The sequence below is a fragment of the Balaenoptera borealis genome (genome assembly GCF_965194805.1).
Source record: "Balaenoptera borealis genome assembly, chromosome: 15".
NCBI lineage: Eukaryota > Metazoa > Chordata > Mammalia > Artiodactyla > Balaenopteridae > Balaenoptera > Balaenoptera borealis.
In genome coordinates, this window is record NC_138871.1 from 8,537,471 (window position 1) to 8,559,390 (window position 21,920).

The 21,920-nt window shown below is 40.2% G+C and overlaps 1 protein-coding gene and 1 pseudogene across 2 annotated transcripts in view; one reads left to right on the top strand and one right to left on the bottom strand.

Moving 5' to 3' along the window:
• The window catches only part of VWA3B (von Willebrand factor A domain containing 3B), a 211,000-nt gene extending 189,323 nt beyond the window's left edge, over nucleotides 1-21,677 (bottom strand). Inside the window, 3 exon segments of the mRNA XM_082356117.1 lie at nucleotides 5,964-6,058; nucleotides 16,770-16,997; nucleotides 21,572-21,677. Coding sequence (XP_082212243.1) covers nucleotides 5,964-6,058; nucleotides 16,770-16,965 — 291 coding nt within the window. The 5' untranslated portion in view covers nucleotides 16,966-16,997; nucleotides 21,572-21,677.
• LOC309611559 (polyadenylate-binding protein 4-like) lies at nucleotides 878-5,949 on the top strand (annotated as a pseudogene). Its single transcript, XR_014249747.1, has 2 exons — nucleotides 878-2,350; nucleotides 2,484-5,949. The product of XR_014249747.1 is annotated as a polyadenylate-binding protein 4-like (transcript).
• Nucleotides 21,678-21,920: the final 243 nt, after the last annotated feature.

Sequence of the window (21,920 nt, forward strand, 5' to 3'; positions counted from 1 at the left end):
GACTGATAAGGGATTAATATCCAAAATATATAGTCATACAAATCAATATCAAAAAAACAACTCGCTCTCTGCCCTGGGTCGCCGCAGCCTCCGCCGCTTTCAGGCCTAGCAGCCTGAAGAAAAAAAAAGAAAAGAAAAAAAACCCGGAAACGCTTTTAAAGCTTTTAAAAAAAAAAAAAAGAAAGAAAGAAAAAGAGCGAATCCTCCTCAAGAGAACCCGCGGGGAAGTCACTTCGGCACGCTTCCGGCCTGCCCCACGCCGCCGCCGCCGCCGCCCCTGGGCGTCCGTCAGTCCCCGCCCGTCGGCCCGGCGGTGAGCCGCTCGCGCGCCCGCGTCCACGCGCCTCCGCCCGCCGCCCGGCAGCGTCACGTGGCAGCCCCGCGCCAGCCGCCCCCGCCCCCAGCGCGCCGGCCTCCGCGCTGCACGTGTCCGCGCTGCCCTTCGCCTCCCCGGCGTGGGTGGCGCCTGCGCGTTCCGGCAGCCTGGGGGCTTGCCGACTCGGCACCGACAACTATTTGGTTTCCCTCTTCCCCGGGCTGCCGTAATCTTAAACCGCTGGGAGCCCGAGGCCTATATTTATAGACAAACGCACGTTCCGGAGGCCGCCGTGGGCACCACGGGGTTGCCTCTGGAAGAATTTTTGTAATTTGGAGGACAGTCCCCGTTTTACTTTTTTTCATTTTTTGAAATTAGGAGCTTCCAGACCAGGACAGCTGAAAATTGCAAACTCCCAGGGAGGGCCATATTGTTTTTGAGAGCCTTTTGTCTGCGGTTTGGCAGTCTCCTCTGAGCAGCCCCCAGACTCCTCTCCGGCCCACAGAGCCGACTCCAGCTTCTCTGAGCTTCACTGCCACCTGTGAGCCGCGGCATGGGCCACGGCTCGGAGCGGAGCCCCCTTTGTCCTGTGTGGTCCCTCTAAGAAGTCCTCCTGGCGGGGCTCGGAGTGGTGGGGAGATGAACGCTGCGGCCAGCAGCTACCCCATGGCCTCCCTGTACGTGGGTGACCTGCACTCGGACATCACCGAGGCCATGCTGAACGAAAAGTTCAGTCCTGCGGGGCCTGTGCTATCCAACTGGGTCTGCCGCGATATGATCACCCGCCGCTCCCTGGGTTATGCCTACGTCAACTTCCGGCAGCCGGCTGATGCTGAGCGGGCTTTGGATACCATGAACTTTGATGTGATCAACAGAAAGCCAATCCGTATCATGTGGTCTCAGAGGGATCCCTCTCTGAGAAAATCTGGCGTGGGAAACGTCTTCATCAAGAACCTGGACAAATCTATAGATAGCAAGGCACTTTATGATACTTTTTCTGCTTTTGGAAACATTCTGTCCTGCAAGGTGGTGTGTGATGAGAACGGCTCTAAGGGTTACGTCTTTGTCCACTTCGAGACCCAGGAGGCTGCCGACAAGGCCATCGAGAAGATGAACTGCATGCTCCTCAATGACCATAAAGTGTTTGTGGGCAGATTCAAGTCTCGAAAAGAGCGGGAAGCTGAGCTTGGAGCCAAAGCCAAGGAATTCACCAATGTTTGTGTCAAAAACTCTGGAGAAGAGGTAGATGATGAGAGTCTGAAAGAGCTATTCAGCCAGTTTGGTAAGACTCTAAGTGTCAAGGTAACGAGAGATCCCAGTGGGAAGTCCAAAAGCTTTGGCTTTGTGAGTTATGAAAAGCACAAGGATTCCAACAAGGCCGTGGAAGAGATGAATGGAAAAGAAATCAGTGGGAAAGTCATTCCCATTTCCACAGAAGAAAGTGGAACAGCAGGCCGAGTTAAAGCGAAAATTTGAACAGCTGAAAAAGGAGAGAATTAGTCGCTATCAGGGGGTGAATCTCTACATTAAGAACTTGGATGACACCATTGATGACGAGAAGTTAAGGAAAGAGTTTTCTCCTTTTGGATCAATCACCAGTGCTAAGGTAATGCTGGAGGATGGGAGAAGCAAAGGGTTTGGCTTTGTCTGCTTCTCATCCCCTGAAGAGGCAACCAAAGCAGTCACAGAGATGAACAGACGCATCGTGGGCTCCAAGCCACTGTATGTCGCCCTGGCCCAGAGAAAGGAAGAGAGAAAGGCTCACCTGACCAACCAGTATATGCATCGGGTGGTCGGGATTAGAGCGCTCCCTGCCAATGCCATCTTAAATCAGTTCCAGCCTGCAGCTGGGGGCTACTTTGTGCCAGCAGTTCGACAGGCTCAGGGAAGACCTCCGTATTACCTAACCAGTTAGCACAGATGAGGCCTAATCCACGCTGCAGCAAGGTGGGAGACCTCGAGGCTTCCAAGGAATAACAAGTGCTATACACCAGTCTGGGCGTCGTCCAGCTCTTCGCCATCTGGCTCCAGCTGGTAATGCTCCGGCCTCTCGCAGCCTCCCTACTACCACTCAGAGTCAGGTCTGAGTGCCCAGACTGCTTGGCTATAGACTTTGGTGGGGCTGGTGCCACCCAGCAAGGGCTGACTGACAGCTGCCAGTCTGGAGGTGTTCCCGCAGCTGTGCAGAACCTAGCGCCTCGTGCTGCTGTTGCTGTCACTGCTCCTCGGGCTGTTGCACCTTACAAATACACCTCCGGTGTCTGCAGCCCTCACCCTGCCATCCGGCCCCTGCAGGCACCCCAGCCTGCGGTCCATGTGCAGGGGCAGGAGCCGCTGACCACCTCCATGCTGGCCGCAGCACCCCCCCAGGAACAGAAGCAGATGCTGGGTGAACGTTTGTTCCTGTTCATCCAGACGATGCACTCAAACCTGGCCGGGAAGATTACGGGGATGCTGCTGGAGATTGACAGCTCAGAGCTGCTGCACATGCTGGAGTCCCCGAGTCTCTCTGCTCCAACGTGGATGAAGCTGTGGCGGTCCTACAGGCTCATCATGCCAAGAAAGGTGCCCAGAAGGTGGGCGCTGTCGCTGCTGCTACCTCTTAGACAAGGACAAAACGATTCACAAGCCAAATAAACCCTCATGGAATTCAGCTCAAGGTTTGAAGACGCCCTAGCTTGTCCTATGGACCGCAACACCAAGAACCACAAATTGCAAATTTAATAGGTCATTTTGTATCAAAAGGTCAATTCTGAAGTGCCTAGAATTTTTCAATTGAAAGATTATATTCTCTGGGTTCTGATATGGCGCAGACAGTGTTAACTTTTTTTTTTCTATTTTGAGTTTTGATTTTTTTTCCCCCCAGAAATTGGTTTTATTTGATGTATCCAAGTCTTAAGTTTCTCAATAAAGAAAAAAACTCCATAAAAAAAAAAAAACTCAATTGAAAAAATGGGCAGAAGATCTAAATAGACATTTTCCCAAAGAAGACATACAGATGGTCAACGGGCACATGAAAAGATGCTCAACGTCACTAATCATCAGAGAAATGCAAATCAAAACCACAATGAGATATCAGCTCACACCTGTCAGAATGGCTATCATCAAAAAGACCACAAATAACAAATGCTCAGGAAATGGAGATAACGGAACCCTCCTGCACTGTTGGTGGGAATGTAATTGGTGCAGCCACTATGAAAAACAGTATGGAAGTTCTTCAAAAAACTAAAAATAGAACTGGCATATAATCCAGCAATTCTCCTGGGTATATATCCAAAGAAAATGAAAACACTAATTTGTAGGTATACATGCAGCCCAATGTTCATAGCAGCATTATTTACAGCAGCCAGATAATGGAAGGTATGGAAGCAACCTAAGTATCCATCAACATATGAATGGATAAAGGAGATGTGATATATAATATATACATATATCACACAATAGAATAGAATATTACACAGGTAGAATTTTACTCAGCCATAAATAGAATATTACTCAGCAATAAAAAATAATGAAAGCTTGCCATTTGCAACAACATGGATGGATCTGGAGGGTATTATGCTCAGTGAAATAAGTCAGACAGAGAAAGACAAATATTGTATGTAATCACATGTGGAATCTGAAAAATAAAACGAATGAATATAACAAAAAATGCATCTGTATCATACTTGGCATCTGGCGTTGAATTGTATCATTTCATAAATGACATCAAATTTGTATTCAACCTAGAGATTATCATACTAAGTGAAGTCAGACAAGAAAAATATCATATGATATCACTTATATGTGGAATTTTAAAAAAATGATACAAATGGACTTATTTACAGAACGGAAACAGACTCAACAGACTTTGAGAACAAACTTATGGTTACCAAAGGGGAAAGGTGGCAGGGGAAGGATAAATCAGGAGTTTGGGATTAACATATACACACTACTATATATAAAATCAACAAGGACCTACTGTATAACACAGGGAACTCTACTCAATAATCTGTAAAAACATATGGGAAAAGAATCTGAAAAAGAATGGATATGTGTATATGTATAACTAAATCACTTTGCTGTACACCTGAAACTAACACAACATTGTCAATCAACAATGTACTCTAATAAAAAATAAAAATTAAATTTAAAAAATTTGTATTCAACAAATCTAGATAAAATTCAGAGACTCCAGAGAAAACTGGGTTGGGCTGGGGGAGAAATTAGGTAGAAGAAAAGAGAGATCAGCAAAGGCAGATGAAAAAGAAAGTCTCACTGAAACATCTGCCTAAGCATAATATGCCAAAAATATTTCTGAAAATGCTTCTAAACATGCCAGCACATCTGCCTGGCTTCCTCTAAGGGATGCCACCCCACTACCCATCCTCCCGCTCACAGCCTTTGTCCTATGTCCTCTTGTCTCTCAGGCCAAGCTCCCCTGTACCTGGATTACTTGATCACCCAGAGCTGCCACCCACACTCTAGGGGCTGCCCCTGAAAGGTGACTTACAAATAAAGCATCGTTCACACAGGTCAGGCAAAATCGTGCAAGGCCTTTCAGGGTGTAGGGAGGCAGGAGACAGACAAAAGGAATAAGAAAAAAGTGTGCCCTATGCTGTGAAGAATCAGACGTTAAAAGATCTGGTACTTACAAAGAAAACAAAAAAACAACTTTAATAATCTTCACAACACCCCCAAACACCTAAATGGTTAAGGAAAATGTGTCTTCGGAACACACCATGTAATTCTACATTTTTCATGCTGGCCCCTCTGCCTTCAACTCCTTTCGTTCTCATCCCAGCCCCCTCCCCGCGCCCCCGTGTCTCTCAAGCTTATTCCTGAAGCACCAGCATTGTCTTCTGCTGCTTTCCACAGCTCCCTAATGCAGAATTCCTAACTCCCTCACCAGAATTCACGGAACTTACTACACACCTCTACCATAACACAGAAACCAGGGTGGGACCATGTCATAGGGGCCGTGCGGGTGGAATTAGATGGCAAAGACAGACGTTTTCAATATTGCCACATTGATTTTAAGGTGGTTCAGATAAAAAAGCTGCGCAGTGCCACCAAAATAAAATAAAATAAAAGTAATGTACAGTTTTTAAATGTTAAGAAATAACCATCCAGGTGGTACATGAATGTACAGTGACATGAAAAAGTATCCATGAAGCAACATGATGGGACGTGTGTCTCTGGAGCTCCCTGTGGTGGCCGGGGTGTGCACAGCGCCTGACGTGTTGAGGGCACGCAGGAATCACGTGTTGAATTGCTGGGAATGAAGGACTCCAGTAAGAGGTGCCGCTCAATCTCTGTCCACTACTACCTGCATCAGGGGTCCTCTATTCCTAGAGCATCTACCAGATAACAGCAGCTTGCGCTTGCCTTTCAGCTAACTTCTGTCATACTGCTTTGTTTCTTTATTTTCCAGGCAAAACAAAGTGTTGATATGCAAAGGTTTTCACCTCTGGTCAAGACCTTTCTGCTCTCATCTCTAATGGGTCAAGTGCTTCTCTCCCCAGTTCCTGGGCCGTGACATTCACCACTGTCTACACACAGTCAGAAGAAATCCTCCAGCCCTGATAAGGCCTTGGCCTGCCTGCCTCTCCATGTAGACCTCAGCAGCGTGTCCCAGGACCCGGCCATCGAGGGAACTCCGACTTACATTGTACACTCTGCCATCTTCCGTTGTGTAGATCCGTGGAAACAGGCCGTCTGCATACCGGGAAGCCACAAGTCTCCCCAGAGACGTCACATAATCTGCATGTTTATAAAGAAAAGCAGTCAAAATGGTACATAATCAACACTTATTTTATTTCAAAATGTTTTTCTCTGACATCAGATTATATCCCCAGGGACACCAAAAATCCGTGATGCTTAGTATTCTGTTCTAGATAATGAAGTATTTCTAGGTGCTATGATAAATGTGACTGTTTATGACATGTGAAATCCTGTAATGCATGAATGAAAGGGGAGGAAGAACAGGGTTTGTTTCTTGGTCTCCTGGTTCTTTTGTCCAGAATGATTAAGGCAGAGGTCAAAAAGATGACATAGAAACTGTGTTTAATTCTGGAAATCTTTTATTCAGGACTTGGGCTTAGTTTTCAGAATTTTAAAAATTAAACTTAGATATTATCTACTGTTCTCTCGAGTGGGGATTCGTGAATAAATGAGTGAGTTGAAGCAAGTAGGGAATAGAGTCAGAACACTCATACAGGATGTCAAGACCACTTTCTTCTCAGAGCATATGCTCAGCTGTTCAACATCCATCCCATAAACACTCATTGAGCACCCGCTATGTGCTAGACACAGTGCTTACAGAATGGGAGTACAGTGCTTCCTGAAACATATGTTTACTCCTTCGCAGAACTAACAGAAGGTTTCAAGGACTAATTATGACTTGGCAGGACAGAGATGAGGTAAGGCTTCATGGAGCTGTTTTATTGTGATAATTATTTTATTGTTGTTGTTATTGTTAGTATTATTAAGTCCCAAAGGTGGTAGAGAAAGTGGTGGTACTCTTTGATCCAACACTTCCTTTCCTTTGCCTTTCTAGGGAGGCAGGATCACAGCCTACTTGGGAAAGGCAGAAGGGGCAAGGCTGAATTTTAGAGACCAGGTTTGGTCCCAAATCACCAGGAATGATAAAATTCACAAATCTTTAAGTTCAATGTCCATAATAGTAAAGAGCAAAGAATGGATACTTGAATCCCATCAGCAATAACCTCACTCAATAAATCTCTCAATCTTTAAAATCTTCATTTCTAAGATTTCAACATCTTGACTGACATTTACAGAGCAGCTTCAAATCACCAGTAGCATTCTCTCTTTACCTAAGACATTTTTCTGGAGTCAGGAGAGAGGGCTATTTTCTGAGAACTGAAGAAGATGAATCTACATAAGGCTCCATAGCTGTATTGCCAATTAAAATTAAAGCATTGTGAATTCCCCATCCAATAATGGTGAAGTAGATTTTATTGGCTAACTCTCACACAGAAAAAAATTATAAGCCCTGGACAAAATATTAAAATAGCTACTTGAAGGCACCAGAGAGCAATCAAGAACAGGCAGAAAGTAGCATTAATCCTTGAAAAAAGGAAACTGGTGAGATTTGCATTTATTTAATAAGGGAGGCAGAGTTTGGAGTCTGAGTCCAACCAAGTTAACTGCTTGCTAGAATACGAATCAGCTCTCCACTCATCAACTGGTAAGTGGATAAACAAACTGTGGAATATCCATACAATTCATCTCCTGATTTTATTTGGCCATAAAATGAATAAAGTTCTGGTACATGCTACAACATGGATGAATCTTAAAAACATCACATTAAGTAAAAGATGTCAGGGACTTCCCTGGTGGCACAGTGGTTAAGAATCCGCCTGCCAATGCAGGGGACACGGGTTCGAGCCCTGGTCCGGGAAGATCCCCCATGCCGCGGAGCAACTAAGCCCGTGCACCACAACGACTGAGCCTGCACTCTAGAGCCTGCAAGCCACAATTACTGAGCCCATGTGCCACAACTACTGAAGCCCACGCACCTAGAGCTCATGCTCCGCAACAAGAGAAGCCACCGTAATGAGAAGACCACACACCGCAACGAAGAGTAGCCCCCACTCGCCACAACTAGAGAAAGCCCACGCGCAGCAACGAAGACCCAACTCAGCCAAAAATTAATTAATTAATTAATTTTTTTTAAAAAAATGAAAGATGTCAGTCACAAAACACCACATATTATATGACTCCATTTATATAAAATGTCCAGAACAAGAAAATCTATAGCAACAGAAAGTAGACTGCTTTGGGCTGGGGCCTGATGGGCAGGGTGCATAGCTAAGAAGTACACGGTTTCTTTCTGCGGTGATGAAAATGTTCTAAAGTTGACTGTGATGATGGTTGCACATATCTGTAAATATTGAATTGCACACTTTGAATGGGTGAATCGTATAGTATGTGAATTACATCTCAATAAAGCTGTTATTTTTTAAAAAGCAGATATGAGAATCTAGCTGTTTTCTATTGGGACAAATATTAAAGGGATTTGCAAAAATATGAAACAGTGCCACTCTTCTCACTACCATTTTTATTTTAAAAAACATATTTTTCTTAAAAATGTTATGTTAACATATAATGGGTTTGTTACTTTTAAATGAATTAATAAATATTTTTAAGGGTTTTAGTTTTAACTTCCAATATGATAAATATCAACAGATGTAAAATGCATAAATTCTTGTAAGAGATTAAAAATGAGGACATGATATGAAAGTGTATAAAGGAGATGTAATGAACTGAATAAAGAAACATTAGGGTAAAAACATTTACATACTAATATAGGTAATCAATTCTAATGACAGTGGATTTCTCATCAGAAATCACAGAGGCCAGAAGGAAGTGGCACAATGTCTTTTAAGTGCTAAAAGAAAAGAACTGTCAACCCCAAATCTTGTATCTGGTGGAATTATTCTTCAGGAATGAAGGAGAAATAAAGATATTGTCAGACAAAGAAAAAAAAATGTTGCCAGCAGAGCTATTCTTACAGAATAAATAAAGGAAGTTCTATAAACAGGAAGGAGATGATAAAAGAAAGAACCCTGAAACATCAGGAAGGAAGAACACAGTAAGCATAAATATGGGTAAATAAAACAGACTTTCTCTTCTTGAATTTTCTAAATTGCTTGATGGTTGAATCAAAAAGTATAGTACAGCCTAATGTGATTCTCAATGTATGAAGAAAAATAATAAAGCATATTATAAATGAGGAGATTAAAGGCACATAAAGGGAAATAGTTACCATTCTTCATTCAAACTGATAAAATGCTGACACCAGTAGACTTTGATAAGTTACATATTTATAATGTAATACCTAGCACAACCACTAAAAGAGCTGTGTGAAGAGATACACTCAAAAAATACTATAGATAAATTTTTTAAGATTCTGAAAAATGTTTAAGTAACCCAAAGATAGGCAAGAAAAAGAAATAAATGGAAAACAGAGGAAAAAAACAGAAAACAAAAAATAAAATGTCAGACAAACTCTAACATATAAATAATTACATTAAATATAATTGGTCTAGATACAACAATTAAAAGAGATTGGCAAAGAGGATTTAAAAACTGACCCAATAATAAAGTGTCTATAAAAACTTGCTTCAGATATAATGATATATAAGTTAAAAGTAAAAGGACAAAAAAGATAAGTCATGTAAATATTAAAAAAAAGAAAGCAGGATTGACCATATTAATGTAAAAAAAGTAAACTACAGAGCAAAGAATATTACTAAGGATAGAGGAGAACATTATATAATTATAAAAGTGTCAATCCACCAGGAAGACTTTGCAATTCTAAATGTACATGCACCAAACAATAGAGCTGCAAATATGTAAAGTAAAAACTGATAGAACTGAAAGTAGAAACAGACAAATCCACAATTATAGTTGAAGATTTCAATATCACTCCTGTCAACAATTGATGGAATAACTAAACAGAAAATCAGCAAGAATACTCAACAACACCATCATAAACAGGATCTAATTGGCATTTATTTTAAAAAATACTCCATACAACAGAAGAATACACATTCAAGTACCACAGAATATATACCAAGGTAAACCATATCCAGGGCTAGAAAACAAACCTCGAAAAATTTAAAAGAATTGAAACTGAGTATGTTCTCTGTCCACAGTGGAAACAAACTAGAAATCAATAACAAAAAGATAAGAGAAAAAATCTCCAAACTCTTGGAAACTAAATAACATGCTTCTAAAAAAAAAAAAAAAATCCTTGAATCAAAGAAGTCTCAACAGAAATAAAAAATACTTTCTTAACTGAAATGATATACAATGAAATGAATTGATAATGAAATGAAATGATAATACAACATATGAAAATGTGAGCAGTCTCAAAGAGAGAAATTTATAGCACTAAATCCTGACATAAGAAGAGCTGAAAAGCCCCAGATCAATAATCTAAAGCTCCCACCTGAAGAAACTAGAAAAAGAAGAGCAAAATAAAATCCAAAGCATGCAGAAGGAAATAATAAAGATCAAGGCAGAAATCAACGCAATTAAACAAAGAAAAATAGAGAAAATCAATTAAATTAAAAACTGGTATTTTAATAAGATCAATAAAATTGACAAACCCCTAGCAAGACTGACAAAGATAAAAAGATAGAAGACATGAATTACTGATACCAGGAATGAAACAGGGACTATCACTTAAAACCCTACAGACATCAAAAGAATAATGGAATACTACAAACAACTCTGCATACATAAATTAAACAACTTAGATGAAATGAATCAATTCCTCAAAAAATGAAAACTACCACAACTCACTCAATACAAAATAGATCATTTGAATAGTCCTATACCTTATTAAGGAAAGAAATTTGTAATTTAAAAACTTCTAGAAAAAGAAATCCCCAGGCTTGGATAGGTTCTCTGGATAATTCTACTGAACACAGAAAGAATTAAATTCTATACAATATTTTCCAGAAAATAGAAGATAAGGGAACATTTCCCAACTTATTTTATGAAGCCAGCATTACCCTGATACCAAAACCTGACAAAGGCAGTATAAAGGAAGAGAAACTACAGACCAATATCCTTCATGAATACAGATGCAAAACTCCTTAACACAAAATTAGCAAGTAGAATTCAGCAATATATAGTATAAAAAGAATTATACAACATGATGGAGTCATGTTTATTCCAGGATACAAGGCTGGTTCAATATTCAAAAATCAATATAATCAACCAAATTAACAGGCTAGGGAAGAAAAATCACATGAACCTTTCAACTGACACAGAAAAAGCATTTGACAAAATCTAACACCCATTCATGATAAAAACTCTCAGAAAATTAGAAATATAAGGGACCTTCCTTAACTTGATTTTTTTTTTAATCTACTGATAAACCTAACATCATACTTAATGGTTAAAGACTGAAAGCTTTCTCCTAAGATCTGAAATGAGGTAAGGATGTCTACTCTTACCACTTCTATTCAACATAATACTGCAAGTTCTAGCCATCATGACAAGACAAGGAAATAAAAGGCATATAGATCAGAAAGGAAGAATAAAAACCTTCCCTATTTGGAGGTGACATGATGGTCTACCTAGAAATCCCAAGGAATCAACAACAACCAAAGAAAACCTCGTAGAACTAATATGCGAGTTCAATAAGGTCACTGGATAGAAGATCAACATTAAAAAATCAACCATATTTCTACATACTAGCAATGAACATGCGGAAACCAAAATTAAAAATACAGTTTCATTTATAATTGCTCAGAAAAATGAAATACACAGTAAATCTAACAAAACATGTCCAATACGTGTACACTGAAAATTACAAGACAGGTGATGAAGGAAATCAAAGATGTAAATAAATGAAGAGATACTCCATATTCATGGACTGAAAGACTCAACATAGTAAAGATGCCAATTCTCCTTAAATTGATATACTGGTTTAACGCAATTCCTATCAAAATCCCAGTAATATTTTTGTAGACAGACATGGTTATTCTAAAATTTATATGGAAAGGCAAAGAAAATAGAGTAGTAGTTAAGACAATTGTGAAAAAAGAATAAAGAGGGAGGAATCAGTCTACCCAATGTCAAGACATTATATAATTATAGTAATCAAGAGTATGGGGTTTGGTGGAGAGACAGACACACAGATAAATAGAACAAAAGAGAGGACCCAGAAATAGCCCCATATAAGTACAACCAGCTAATTTTTAACAAAGATAGAAAAGCAATTCAAAAGAGAAAGGATAGTCTCTTCAATAAAAGGTGCTGGAGAAATTGGATAGGCATAGTCGAAAAAAATCAACCTTATACAAAAAATAAATTAATCACAGGCTAAATGTAGGGTGTAAAATCATAAAAGTTTCAGGAAGAAAAGGGGGGAGAAAAACTCTGAGACTTAGCAAGGTCTATACAAGAAAAAAAATAAATTGGATCTCATCACCTGTGCACTGAGAAACTCTGTTAAAAGCATGAAAAAAGAAGTTACAGACTAGGAGAATATATCTGTGAAACACGTATGTGACAAAGGACTTCTGTCTAGAATACATAATGAACATTTAAGACACCAATCTAATTAGAAAATAATCAAAAGACATGAAGAAACATTTATTTTGCCAAAGATGATATATAGCAAATAAGCACATGAAAAGGTATTCAACAAAACTAGACATTAGGGAAATACAGATTGAAACCATGATGAAATATCACTACACAACTGTTAAAAACAGCTAAAATTTTTAAATGGTGACAATACCAAATGCTGATATGATGTGGAAAAACTGGATCCCTCATATATTACTGATGTGAATAGTACAACAACTCTGGAAAACAGTTTGGCAAGTTTCTTAACAAAACAAAATAAAAACAAAACATACACTTAACATACCACCTAGCAATTGCATTCCTGGGCATTTATCCCAGAGAAGTGAACATTTATGTTCACATAAAACCTGTAAACAATTACTCATAGCAGCTTTACTTGTAATATCCCCAAACTGGAAACAACCTAGATGTCTTTTAATGGGTGAATGGTTAAACAAACAGTGGTACATCCATACCATGGAATACTACTCTGTAATAAAAAGAAACAAACTATTGATACATGCAACAACTTGCGTGAACCTCAAAGAAATAATACCAAGTGAAAAAACTGCCAATCCCAAAAGGTCATGCACTGTATGATTCCATATATACAAACAGTCTCTAAATGAGACAATTATAGATGTAGAAAACAGACTGGTGGTTGCCAGGAGTTAAGGATTTTGGGAGATAGAGTATCTGTATGCCTATAAAGGGGTACCACAAGGGAGATCTTTGTGGTGATAAACAGTTCTGTATCTTGATTGTGGTGGTGGTTACACAAATCTAAACAGGAAATAAAATTACATAGAATTAGTCACACACAGTGTATCAATGTCAAATTCCTGGATTTGGTATTATACTATGATTTTATAAGACATAACCAGTGGGAGAATTGGATGAAGGGTATGTGGGATCTGTCTATATTATCTTTGCAACTTCCTGTGAATATATCACTTCAGAATTTAAAAAATGTCAATCAATCACTCAATCATCCAAAAAAAGAGAAAAAAAATAAAGACAATATCAGATGAACAAAAACTGAGAAAAATCTGTCACCAGCAGACCAGCACTACAAGAAATACTTAAAAAGAAATTCTTTAGGAAAAAACACCAGATGGAATTTCAAATCTTACAGGAAGGATGAATATTATAAACAGTAAATATGTGGATTTTAAGATGCTATTTTTTCCCACTCAATTTCTTTAAAAGACAAATGACTTTTTAAAGCAATAATTATAACACTGGATTGTGAGGTTTATGATATATGTAAAAATAAAATATATTAAAACAATAACACCAAGGACAGGTGTGGGGGATAAGTGGAGCTATACTGTTATAAGATTCTTACATTTTACATGAAGTAGTGCAAAGCTAACTTTTACCAGACCATGACAAGTTAAGGATATAATCACTAGAGCAACCACTGAAAATGCAGTGCAAAAAGGTATACCTTGGGCTTCCCTGGTGGTGCAGTGGTTAAGAATCCTCCTGCCAATGCAGGGGACACGGGTTCAAGCCCAGTCTGGGAAGATCCCATAGGCCGCGGAGCAACTAAGCCTGCGCGCCACAACTACTGAGCCTGCGCTGCGTTCTAGAGCCCACAAGCCGCAACTACTGAGCCTGTGTGCCACAACTACTGAAGCCTGCGTGCCTAGAGCCAATGCTCCACAAGAGAAGCCACCGCAATGAGAAGCCCGCACACCACAACGAAGACCCAACACAGCCAAAAATTAAAAAATTAAAAAAAAAAAAAACTTTATTTTTAAAAAAATGGTGTACCTTAAAATCCTATTGGAATTCAAATGGAAAATAAAAATGGAATTAAATGAAATACAAAAATATTCAATGTACCCAAAAGAGGGCAGGAAAGGAGAAACAGAGGGGAAAGAAAGTGATGGGACAAATGGAAAACAAACAGAGAAATGGTAAACCTAAATCTAACTAAGTCAATTACTACATTAAATGTAGACACCCAAACTACAATTAAAAGACAGATTATGAGACTGGGTTAAAGGGGCACTCTTTAAAGACAGAGAGTACAGATAATTTGAAAGTGAAGAGTCTAAACATATATGCCATGTAAAAATGAAGCACAAGGAAGCTGTAGTGGCTATATTAATATTAGACAAAGTAAATGTCAAAACAAGGACTACCATGTGATATAAAGATGGACATTTCAAAATTATTAAAATTTTCCAATTCATCAGAGAGATTTGAACATCTTAAATGTGTATGCATTTAGAGCTTCAAACTACACGCACAAAACTGACAGAACTAAAGAGAGAAATGGACAAATGCACTAGAAAAAAAAAAACACTGAAGACATAGAACATCTCTACAATACTATCAAGCATCTTGACCTAATTAACCTTTATAGATACCACCTAACAACTGCAGAATACACATTCTTTTCAAGCATGTATGAAATGTGCAGCAAGATACACGCTGGGCCATAAGTTAAATGTCAGTCAATTTCAAAGACTAATAGATGTTCTCTGACCTCAATAGAAGTGAATTAGAAATCCAACTACAAAAAAGATATCTTTAAAAGTCCTAACATATTTTGAGAAGAGAAGAAAGATTTAAAATCAATTATCTACGTTTCCACCTTAAAATAGAAAAAGAAATGCAAGTTAAACTCAAAGTAAGTAGAAGGAAATAAATAATAAAGATCAAAGCAGATATCAATGAAATAGAAAACAAGGGATAGAAAAAAAAGTCAACAAACCCAAAATTTGATTCTTTTAAAACAGGTATGATATACCCCTAACAAGACTTATCAAGAAAAGTGAGAGAAAACACAAATTATCAATATCAAGAACGAAAGAGGGAACATCACTACTGATTCTACAGGTATTTAAAAAATGTTAAGGGAATATTTTGAACAATGTTTTGCCAATATATTAGAAAACATTCATGAAAGGGACAAATTTCTTGAAAAACACAACTTTCCAAAACTGACATGATGAAACAGAAAACCTGAATAGTTCTACGTCAATTACAGAAATTGAATTTCTTATGAAACTTTTCTTACAAACTCCAGGCTCAGATAAGTTTCGCTGGTGAGTTCTATCAAACATTTAAAGTTGAAATAGTACTAATCATATACAAACACCACCAGAACATAGAGGAGAAGGGAATACTTCCAAATCATTTTATGAGGTCACATAATCCTGATGCCAAAACCTAACAAGGACATGAAAAGAAAATTACGGAGCAATATCCTTCAAGATCTTAAATGGAAAAATCCTTGACAAAATATAAAGAATTGCTATTTTGCTAATATTAATGACTGAATTATAATTATTTGAAACATGAGATAGAACTGCTTTCAGTTTGTTTCTTTATACAGGAATCCCACAGACCCTGACTCTGGCAGACTCCCCCACATCTAAAAGGTATTTAGATGGCACAGAGTCTGCTGTACTAGCCTTTGTGGAAGGATAAATAAGAAAGCACAGCTTGAGCCCTGAAGAGCAAGGCCTTGCCGTTAGGATGGGCCCCCAGATCAGTCTGTAACACCCACATCCCCTAGATCTTCCTTATTACCAGCATGGAACAAAGCTGTCAAGGGAACTGGTGAAAAATGTGAAAAACACAGTGTTAATGGCTGCTCAAAAAATATGTTTAATTAATTAATTGACAAATTCAGAATAAAATCCTAGTAATGAAAATTGCCCTGATTGAAGGAGTGTTTCCCTCAGGTGGGGTGTTACTGAAATGTGGGCCAGCACAGTCCCAATGGGTGGGCAATCACACACTGTAAGACACTCAGTACCCCTGGTCCCCAGGCCCTACATTTCAGTAGCGACTCAAGTCAACATGTCATTTAAAAAAAAAAAAACCCCTCACACATTTCCATACTCCCTGTTGGAGGGCGGTACTCCTGGGAGTTGAAAACTAACATTCTAACCAAGACATTTAAGAAAATACTGGACCATTAACAGGCAGGTCACAACAGGAAAATAGCACGTTCTCCCTGAAACCACACACAGCTATTGTTCTAATCAATAGCCTCCAAAAGGGTTTGCATATGCCAGGGGGTGAGCAAGACATCTGCGGGGTACAAGGGGTATAACTCCTATTTATTTTTTATTTCATCTTTCAAAGAAGAAAGAATGAAATTAAGCATTATAAATATTTAATATGTGGACTGATGATTGTACATCTAAATAACATACTGATACATATATTGGGGGTCTGTGCGCAAACCTTTTTTACCTGTAAGGATGTGAGATCAAAATAAACTCAGAGACCTGTGCTTTTGAGGGACCTTCAGAACTGATGCGACCTCCTCAAAGGCTAAAGGGAGACGTGCTGGTTGGGTTTTCCAGCCAGTGTTGCTTTCTGAGTATTATACCTTCACAATGTGGAAATCCAATCTGTGACAAAATCTGTTTCAAGGTCAATTTGTTGCTCTTAAGCCCATGCAGTTGAAGCCATTCCTCAGAAGAGATGAGACTCTGCTTGGCCGAGTCTGTTCTGGTGTTGCTCAGTCCCTCTTGCCGCCGCAGCTGCTGCTCAGAGATGGCGGAAGGTGAGCCTGGGACCTCCATCTCTGAGCTAGGATCTAAGTCATAGGGACCTCCTGTAAGGGCAATTGTCAACATCAGACTTCCCGAAAACTTGGAAACAATCTAACATCAACCAAGGATTGGTTTAGTGTAAATTACAGTGCAACCATTCAGTGGAATTCTATCAGGTAAAAATTATAATACAAACTATATATTTGTTGGCAAAGAAGATAATCTACATGTATGGCTAAAAGGTATCCATAAAACTCAACATCTATGGGCTTCCCTGGTGGCGCAGTGGTTGAGAATCTGCCTGCCAATGCAGGGGACACGGGTTCGAGCCCTGGTCTGGGAGGATCCCACATGCCGCGGAGCAACTAGGCCCGTGAGCCACAATTACTGAGCCTGCGCGTCTGGAGCCTGTGCTCCGCAAAGGGAGAGGCCGTGATAGTGAGAGGCCCGCGCACCGCGATGAAGAGTGGCTCCCACTTGCTACAACTAGAGAAAGCCCTCGCACAGAAACGAAGACCCAACACAGCCATAAATAAATAAATAAAATGCAGTAATTTAGCTGTATATCCCCAGTGGGATATAGCCTAATGACAAAAAGAAGTGAAAATAAAACTTAAAAAAAAAAAAAACCTCAACATCTACATGCGTATACCCACAGACACTCAGAAAAACATCTAGAAAGATATATGCCAATTTTTACAGTAGTTTTCTCTGTGTGGTGGAAGCATGTGTAGTCTTCGCCTTTTCTATACTGTTTAAACTTTTACACTACTTAAACATTTCTAAAACAAGATTTACTTTTATAATCAGAAAAATACAAAACTCTTCCATTTTGGAAAATAAACATTCGTTCCTGAACCTTCATGATACATCAGTATTCCAGTTATAATCACACCTGACCTTTCTCTTCCAAAGAGGATAAAGAGGATAAAACGCTGAAAGGAAACAAACCTTTTCTCAGGTGGAGTGGCTAACTGGGAGCTAGGGACATGGGGGGAACCAGACAGAGGCTCAGCCCTGATAGAATACAGGGACTCACCTTCCCATGTTTCATTCTCTGGGACTTCACTCGAAAGTTGTACTTAAACGTTCTGGCTCATGTAGCCAGCTGTTCTGAGACCAACCAGACTCAATGCAATATACAATACACTGAACTGATCTAGACCTGCCTAAACATAGCTGGTGTACACACAGGGAAGGAGGAGCTTGACTGTAATGTAATCTTAACCCACTCACTGCAACTTCAGGCAGTGCCTGATGACTTGGAGAAAGAGTAGAAACCTCTGCTTCCCTCTGTATCTAGAATGTGCAATGCATATAAATGTGTTTCCCTGGAATGTAACATTTTTTCAACAATGGAAAAACTCGCTTTTCCCATTTCTAAAACTCTAACCCTATTTTCTGAAAGTATCAGTGTTATGACATGCAAATTCAGTCAAACAGAAATCAATCGGACCCACGCTGGGGAGGTTTTGTGAAAAGAAGTTAGAAGTATTATTATTAGCAAACATTTATTTAACTTTATATATGTTCTGTGTAGTATATACTTTTCCTTACAATAACCTTATGAAGTAGGTAGTACTATTATTCCCATCTTACAGATGAGGAAACCAAGACAGAGTGCTTAACTAACTTGCCCAGTTCTCACAGCTGGTGGGGGGTGTAGCTGAGATTCTAACCCACTCCAGAGTCTATGTTCTGTGAACTTTACAGTAATAAAACCAACTGCAGCAACTTCCATTTGTTGGCCAGGAACTGAGCTTTTTAAAGACACTATCCACAAATTCTTCATCATGGTATCTGTTACCCACTGCTATCACCCCACTTACCTTTGAGGAATTGGAAGCTTCAAGAATTTAAAGAACTTGTTCAGGACCCATAGCCAGTAAAGCAGAAGCAGAAGTCAAAGCCATTTCTTAACCACTCTGCCATGGTGATAAGTGACCTCCAGCCTGGTCCTACAGTACAAGCTTACGGATTGCTTCCAGTAAGACTGCTGTCCATCAGGGCTCCTGGGTCCTCACTGAAGACAGAGCACTAACCTTTATTATCAGAGCTCAGGCTCAATAAGCTTCCTGGCTTATCATTTTCAAGTTTTTAAAGATAATGATTTCTATTTGAAGGTTTATGTGAATATGTATTGTCCATATATGTTGAATTCCAAAGGTACACAAACTCATGCTATTGGTGAAGATCTTTCTACAAGGGCTCAATTTGATGGGAATGTTACAAGAGTATCTGGAAAGCATCGTGTGGGAGTGGGAAGATTTAGAATGAAAACTCTGTGTAGGTCCATTCTGCCATTTTAGGCAAGCAATCCCTCCTCTCTACATTGGTAATACACCCTAACTCCCAGGTCCACTGCAAGGAACAAATGTGGCAATACATTAGTTATGTGTGGGTGAGCACCTGATGTATTGGCAAGAACTATGTACAAATAAATTCCTTAAAAGTCATTACCCTTTATACTCTTGCATGTTTGTGAGCTAATACATGGATGTTTTTAAGCTAAAAAAAAAAAAAAGTCATTACCCTTTAGTACTTTGTTTCATATACCCACTTTTTCTCCAAGCCTCTTTTTACCCACCATGTCCCCAGAGCTATGAAGTTTGGGCTCCTCCTCCTCCTCCTTTAGAATCACAGAACATGAAAAGAGCAAGGAAGGCAGACTAATATGCTTCTACTCTCTTTTTGTGATCTGTCCAACAAAGACTGCCAGCTGAAGAACTTTTAAATTTGGCCAGTGGTTCCTATAGAAACAAGAAAAAGGAAGTTCCAGAATATTTTTCACTATTTCACCATTTCCAGTTAATCTTTCTCCTTCTCAAACACATTCATCCAACTCCTGTAGTCTTCTTACTAGAGGAAGCTACACGCCCTAGGTTAAAAAGGGAGCACCGCTACATAAACTGTCCTACTAAGACTACTAAACTGGATTTGGAACCTTAAAGATTTCAGAAGGGTCATAGCTTTTGTTTATAAGCCAAAGGGACGTTTTCTCAATTCCAAACAAAAGGCAACTGAATCCTCCAGCTAAGGTGTATGCCCCAGTCCCTTTTGCATTAGAATGATTTTTTTTAAAAAGAAGTTTTTTTTTAAGTCTGGTTGGCTCTACTGGATCAGAGAACCTACATGAGTCATTCTAATTCTGATCTTGATTCTTCAGGCTTTTTAGCTTGAGCATACCCATTTTGTTGGAAATGAAAGCTTGGAAAGTCGAACTTATCCAGAGAAAACAAAGAAGGAAGGAGAGAAAGGGCACCTCCAACAGAAGGGATCATTTACTCAGATGGGATAAGAGCTACTCTGTCAGAGCAAGGAAGCCTTCAAGAGCAAAGTTGTCAAGTAAACTGACAAAGCAACCCTTCCACACAGCCTTCCTGCTTTCCTACACCTAAGCTGCTCTCAGGTCGTTCTCCTGCATGGAATCTTAGCCTTGAAGGCTCATTTCCAACCCTGCTCCTTCATTAAGACTCTACAGATCCTCTCACCAACCTTCTGCATCCTCCCCCTGGGAAAGCCCTAGTTTTTGCTTTGATACTTCACCCATATGGCCTTGGCCACTTCAGGTTTGTCCTCCCTAGATTGAAAGAAGGTTCAATGACTACAGGGACAAACTACATGAATGTCCTCAGCAAAGTGCCTTATATACAGCAGGTACTTTGTACAGGTGTTGAGCTGAATTAAATTGATCACTCAGAATTACTGAGAATTCTGATCTTCAAACAAGGCAAAGATTCTCAGGGCAGGAAACAGCTGTCTCTTTAAACAGACATTTCCCAGATATTACTATGCTATTATTATTACTATTATAATTCAGTTTCTTCTTCTGAGGTTATTACAATATAGAGGAACCCAGAAGTTAGAAACAACAAATTCCAGTTGAGCACTTCCCTAAGTTTTAAAAGCTATCCCAAGAGGCAAAGTTTGGGGAAATAGAAAGGGGTTTCCTAAATAGAAAGAGGAAGTATAAATGGAAAAAGGAAAAAAAAAAAAGTGAAAGTCTGAGCTGAAGGCAGGGTCGGGCAGGCAGAATTTGGGGAAAAAATATAAAGTTGATTAAGCTGGCACAGTCCAAAAGGTCCCAACCAAGGTAACTAGGGGCTCCAGGTACAGCCAGCCTGGGGCTGCTAGGGTCTGCCGGTTCTAGGCGGCCAAGAGCTGCCCCAGGGCTGTCCTGCGGTGAGCCCCTGTGGAAGTCCTGACGCCTTAAGAGAGCAGGTCCTATATGGTCAGAGGTTGAGGGACCGTGCATGACTTAATTATGCATTAATTCAGCTTAAATATTTGGAAAACTCTACCTGCTTCACCTTATTACTGCTGGCCTATAGTACAGACAAAACTTTTCTAAGCTGGTTCTCTACCACAGCGACCGAGCTTTCCCTGGGAGTGAGGTATGATGCAAAGAGCTCTGAAATAGGAGGGGTCGGTTCCTTGTTTTTGGGTCTGACCCTCGTAGGAATTAGTTAAGTGAGTCAGAGCAAGTCGCTGCGCTTTTCTGGGCCTCTTTCCGCATCTGTAAGCGGGGGCTAGTCCAGCTCGGAAACTGTATGATCCCAAGGTTTCCCTATGCAGCTTGCTGGAAACCTCGGCACCTCAGAGGTTCTGACGTGAGGGGATAGCGTCCCACACTTACTAGGCAACCTGTCAGATGAAAGACAAGGCGATTCCTGTTCAGCAGCCACCCTCCCATGCTCGGGGCGCCGTCTGGCCCGAGAGGACTGGCGAGCCACGCATCCCGTTGGTTGATAAAGCTGGCCCAGAGTCCGCGCTTGGCGCGTTAGGATTCCAGCCTTTCCATATCTCCGTGACCCGAGCGCGACCTGTTCACCACTGCGTCGCCGCGGTTGCTCGGACACCGCCAATCAAGGCGCGGCTTCCCAAGCCGACCCTCGTGGAGGCGGAGCCAGAGGAGAGGGGGCGGGGATCCCAGGCGATTCCCACGGGGGGCGGCGCGGGGCTGGGTACCGGGTCCAGCTGAGACA